Source organism: Entelurus aequoreus, linkage group LG08 (assembly GCF_033978785.1).
Source record: "Entelurus aequoreus isolate RoL-2023_Sb linkage group LG08, RoL_Eaeq_v1.1, whole genome shotgun sequence".
NCBI classification, from domain to species: domain Eukaryota; kingdom Metazoa; phylum Chordata; class Actinopteri; order Syngnathiformes; family Syngnathidae; genus Entelurus; species Entelurus aequoreus.
This window is the reverse complement of record NC_084738.1, coordinates 55493305-55499562: the sequence shown is the minus strand read 5'-3', so window position 1 is coordinate 55499562 and position 6258 is coordinate 55493305. Positions and strand designations below refer to the sequence as shown.

At 39.7% G+C, this 6258-nt stretch overlaps 1 protein-coding gene across 1 annotated transcript in view; it reads left to right on the top strand.

Annotated features, from left to right (window-relative positions):
• LOC133656050 (histone H3) overlaps positions 1-147 on the top strand; it is a 4525-nt gene extending 4378 nt beyond the window's left edge. The window contains exon 3 of the mRNA XM_062056835.1: positions 1-147. This exon is cut by the window's left edge and continues 166 nt beyond it. Coding sequence (XP_061912819.1) covers positions 1-147 — 147 coding nt within the window.
• Positions 148-6258: the final 6111 nt, after the last annotated feature.

Sequence of the window (6258 nt, the reverse complement as noted above, 5' to 3'; positions counted from 1 at the left end):
CGCGGCGTGCTGAAAGTATTCCTGGAAAATGTCATCCGTGACGCCGTGACTTACACCGAGCATGCCAAGAGAAAGACGGTGACCGCCATGGATGTGGTGTACGCGCTCAAGAGGCAAGGTCGCACTCTGTACGGCTTTGGCGGTTAAACGCCCACTTCGGAACAACTCTCACTCAAAACGGTCCTTTTCAGGACCACTCACATTATCTTTAAAGAGCCAGTTACTCCTATGTGATAGAATTATTTGGTGGCCGCTCTATTACCGAGTAATCTATTGGCTGGTGTGGTGATAGTTGTTCTACATCAGGGGTGACCCGCTTGCTTTATTTTTCCGCACATGGAAAAAATAAAGCAAGCGGGGCCATTTTGATAATTTTCATTTTCAAACCATGACAAAATATGGATTTTTTTTTTATTACCTTTAGGGCTCCCGGGGACCATACAGGGTTTCAGTTAGTGATGGGATCGGCAGTTCTTTTGACTGTACTGCATCACTAGAATCAGTTCCTTAAAATGATTCGTTCACCGAATCACCCCCCCTTCCCTCCTCCCCTACAGTGCAGACATTCGCGGGAGAAGCAGCAAATAGGGTCCCTGTGCACTGCGTTAATCTAACAACAACAGTTGCAGTAGAATAAACATTGATTGATTGATAGAAGGATAATAATAATAATATGAATCAGAATTGATCCCCAATGAGAAATTTATTTTTGTTACAATAACTGTGTAAATAATAGCCTATGTATGTCTACATACATTAGTTATTATTTTTATTTTAAATCTTCTCAAAACAGCCTGCCCTACACTTTACCCCCCGCCCCCACAGAGCGAGAGCGTTGTCGTTCACTGAGTGATTCATGTCGTTAATCCGCGGTGAACGAATCGTTCGCTCAGTCCCTTCCCCCCGCCCTCTCATTGGCTGCGTCGTTCGCCGACGTCGAGGGTTCAGTGAGTCACAGAATGCGCCAGTTCCACTCATACCGGCATGGTCGCGGCGGAGCTCAACTGAACTGAGAAAGGAACGAATCAGTTCATGAAGTGATTCGGTTCAGTATGTTCACTCAAAAGATTTGTTCTTTCGAACGAATCGTTCGCGAACGACACAACACTAGGTGATAGTTGTTCTACATCAGGGGTGTCTAAACTTTTTCCACTGAGGGCCGCACATGGAAAAAATAAAGCAAGCGGGGGCTATTTTGATCATTTTCATTTTCAAATGTAGTGGATTGTCCGAAGCTTAAACAGGCAACAAAAGTAGTTTAGTACAACAAATTTATTTACCCATTATCAGAAGTGCAGGTTGAATTAAGTTGGCCGTGCAGACAGACCACATGTTACTCCGGAGTAAACAAGACACACACAAGCCAAAATCACTGTCGAGTTCCGGTCTTCTGCCATTTTTTATATGTCTCTTGTGCGTCATTGTTTGTTATCTAATGCGTCAATGTCTTTCTGTTATCCCTATCTGTTCCATAACAACTCGAATCCTTTAGACAGTCAACACATTCTGTAGACAGGTTGGCACGACTTAACATTCACTTTTGTCCCACTGGCACAGAATAGAAGAGAAATCAAATGAGCGTACATTCCCATTAGACATGCAATATAGGTCAAAGGTCAGAAATTCTACTACACAAACCATAACAAAATATGTATTTTTTTATGGTCTCGGGGACCATAAAGGGTTTCAGTCAGTAAAATGTTAAAAAATAAGTCAAGTGATTTTTTTATTTTGACGCTTTCAGTAAATCTATATCAACTTCAGGTTGATATGAAGTAAAAAAAAAAAAAAAAGGTTTTATGTATTTTTTGTCAAAGAGAACTTGTTTTTTTATAGTAAAACTGAAATATGCCGTTTTTAGTAATTTGAGCCATAAAAGATCAATAATGCAGGACGCCATTGATTTTAATTCATTATTATTTTTGAGTAATCAGTGTAAAGATGAATAAGATCCCATTAAATATATTTGGGATCCAAAAGGTGCATTTTTATTAGTTGTTTTTTTTACTTTCAACACTTAAGTAACGAGATCAACTTCAGATATATCTGTCGATTTTACGTTTGAACTATTATTTTGTTTGTTTTAAAGAAAACTTTGACGTTTTTATATGGCAACCACACAGTATATGCAATATTTTCTCCACATAAAACATTTTAAAGTGACATTTTTGAAGTAATTGGAGCCTTGAAAATATTTCATTATAACAGATTTCTTTGTCTTTTTTTTTTTTTGAGCAATGGCAAAAAAAGAAAAATTAAGAAAGACAAAAGAAGAAGAAAAAAACAGCCAGCATGGCAGCTTTGTGTCAACATTGCAACTTTTTCTCGTTAGATTTCACCTCATTCCACTTTTTTAAATATTAAAAAAAAAAATTGCAATAGCTGCTCGCTGTACATATGCTACGAAGTCAAACCTACACTGTTTCAATGTCCATTTCTCAGATGATATAATTGTTGATGACTGAAGTGCTGATATCAACCAAACCTAACCCCCCCGCCCCAACCCTCTCCACATCCCACCCCGCGGATTGTAAATAATGTAAATAATTCAATGTATATACTCTGATGATTAACTTGTATGATGACTGTATTATGCTAATAGTATATATTTGTACCATGAATTGATTAACGTGGACCCCGACTTAAACAAGTTGAAAAACATATTCGGGTGTTACCATTTAGTGGTCAATTGTACGGAATATGTACTGTACTGTGCAATCTACTAATAAAAGTTTCATTCAATCAATCAAAAGCATTTCCAGAATGTGTGAGCAATTAGCTGCGGGCCGCAAATGGCCCCCGGGCCGCACTTTGGACACCCCTGTTCTACATAATGGAGCCACTAGAGGGCACGCTTTTTTTTGATTGATTGAGACTTTTATTAGTAGATTGCACAGTGAAGTACATATTCCGTACAATTGACCACTAAATGGTAACACCGAATACGTTTTCCAACTTGTTTAAGTCGGGGTCCACTTATATTGATTCATGATGCAGATATATACTATCATCATAATATAGTCATCACACAAGATAATCACCAGAGTATATACATTGAATTATTTACAATCCGGGGTGTGGGATGAGGAGGGGGGGTTAGGTTTGGTTGATATCATCACTTCAGTCATCAACAATTGCATCATAAGAAAAATGGACATTGAAACAGTGTAGGACTGACTTGGTAGGATATGTACAGCAAGTAGTGGACATAGAGAGAGAGAGATCAGAAAGCATAAGAAAAAGTATCTACATTTGATTATTTACATTTGATTATTAACAATCCGGGGAGGGTGTTAGTTTAGGGTTGAAGTTGCCTGGAGGTGTTCTTTTAGTGCACTTTTGAAGGAGGATAGAGATGCCCTTTCTTTTACACCTGTTGGGAGTGCAGTCCACATTGATGTGGCATAGAAAGAGAATGAGTTAAGACCTTTCTTAGATCGGAATCTGGGTTTAACGTGGTTAGTGGAGCTCCCCCTGGTGTTGTGGTTATGGCGGTCATTTACGTTAAGGAAGTAGTTTGACATGCCCCATGGGTGCCCCTAAGAAAAGGCATTGAAGCTTAGAGAAGGCTATGCAGAACAAAACTAAAACTGAACTGGCTACAAGGAAAAAAAAACAGAATGGTGGACGACAGCAAAGACTTACTGTGGAGCAAAGACAATGTACATCTGAACATGACATGACAATCAACAATGTCTCCACAAAGAAGGATAAAAACTACTGAAATATTCTTGGTTGCTAAAACAAAATAGACGCGGGAAATATCGCTCAAAGGAAGACATGAAACTGCTACAGGAAAATACTAAAAAAAAGAGAAAAAGCCACCGAAAGAACTAAAACACTACACACAGGAAAACAGCAAAAAACTAAATCACCACCAGACACCTACTTTGAGACAAGAGCTATAGTGATGCATGCTTGGTTATGCTTAAAAGTCATATCCAAAAATTGCGACGACTTTTTACTGTCAACTGAGTTTCGTTTTTTAATGATTTCTGCTGGTGGTGTGCCTCCGCATTTTTTCAATGCAAAAAATGTGCCTTGGCTCAAAAAAGGTTGAAAAACACTGCACTAGAGGACACGCTAGGATCATGTGTGTGGGTGACTGCTTCAGTATATATAGCGAAGAACAAACCACCAGGTGTCTGTCATTAGCTGATGTCCTACCTAATGACATTAAGGACGTATCTGTGAATAATCAAATGATTGTCCTGCACATGTTCTCACTGGAAACATACCAGCTGGTACCACCGATACCATGTCACCGACATCGACTCTCATGTGTTCATACCTGATGGGTGTAATGATGTATACAAATATATGCATGTCCTTGTGATCTACAAAGAATACACAATTATTTCATTTCAGAGACGGAGTAATGTCCTGAGAGAAATAACCATTGAGAAGATTTGTTCGTTCCTATATTTAGGTAAATTGGTTTCATTAAAGAAACACTCATGACAAAACAAGTTTGGTCAATAAATCCAAATATACACATTACACCAATATAAACATAGAGAATGATTTTTGTTATATCCATCCATCCATTTCCTACCGCTTGTCCCTTTCGGGGGGGGGGGGGGCTATCTCAGCTGCATTCGGGCGGTAGGCGGGGGGATTTTTTTAATATTGCTAATTTATTTTGGCTGTGTCCATGGTAAACAATCCACAAGATGGCGCCACTTCCCCGTTCTTTGACAGTGACGTCACTATGTCCGCTTTCTTGCATGTCACCAGCCCGTGCGGAAGTGCATCCAAATGCTACGTTTCCTTTGACGTTTGTTCATTCTTCTTTTCTTTTCCAGTTTAATAGCTCTTTCTAATTTTGAATACAGCGGCTCAGGTGCCTATAAAACGTCTCCCATAAATTAACTGCCTACATGAGTGCGTGGTAGCGTTCGCACGAATGGAGACTTATGGGACGACTCTAACTCGCCGATGTCATTACTCATTCAATGAATAAAGTGAATGAAGATTGTTTTAAGTCTGAATTTGATTCTGGGAGGACCGCATGGGCGAGTGATTAAAGAACGGCTCTCAAAACGAATGAATTGCAACTGCGAATCAGTTCTTAACATTCACTTCAAAGAGCCGTTCTTAAAAAACATACTCGTTCGCGAACGTCACATCTCCATTGTGTTATTCTGCACTGAACGTATTATCTTTTAACTCCAAAGACAGCTGGGAAAGGCTCCCGCGACCCCGAGGGGGACAAATGGATAGGGATGAGATTTAATGCTCTTTGAAGGGAGTCAGATTTTTCGCAGCAATGGGATAAAAGTTTGGTCATTAAATCAAAATGCATACATTACACCAATACAGACACTTTGTGAAAAATGTATTATTGCTAATAATCTAATTTGGCGTTTGTTTCCATTGTTAACAATCCAAATAGGATGGATTCCGTTTTATCCAAACACTTGGGTAAAACGGAATCCATCCTATTTGGGTCCCACATCAACCTTAAGAAAGTCAACGACTTCACTATAAAAGGGGGTGACCAGGAAAGATGGGGTCACCTACCTAGGTTCCATTCTAGAGGCTAATCTTTCCTGTGATAAAATGGCAACCAAGATAATCAAAAAGGTCAACCAACGAACAAGATTTCTCTATAGAATCTCCTCTCTGGTCAACAAAAGCACCATGAAGATTCTAGTGGGAACTCTCGTTCAACCCTTTTTCGATTACGCATGCACCTCCTGGTACCCTAGCACCTCCAAAACCCTCAAATCTAGACGCCAAACATCCCGGAACAAGCTATAGTCAAGTTACTTTTAGACCTCCACCCCAGATCCCACCTCACTCCAACCCACTTCTCCAAAGTGGTCTGGCTCAGGGTGGAGGACAGAGTAAAACAACTTGCACTGAGCCTAGTCTACAAAATCCGCTACACCTCCCTGATACCGAAGTACATGTCAAACTACTTCCTTAACGTAAATGACCGCCATAACCACAACACCAGAGGGAGCTCCACTAACCACGTTAAACCCAGATTGCGATCTAACAAAGGTCTTAACTCATTCTCTTTCTATGCCACATCAATGTGGAATGCGTTACCAACAGGTGTAAAAGAAAGGGCATCTCTATCCTCCTTCAAAACCGCACTAAAAGAACACCTCCAGGCAACTTCAACCCTAAACTAACACCCTCCCTTCCACATCATACCTCTTCGGATTGTAAATAATTAAATATAAGTAATCAAATGTAGACACTTTTTCTTCTACTTTTTCTTATACTTTCTGATCTCTCTCTTTGTGT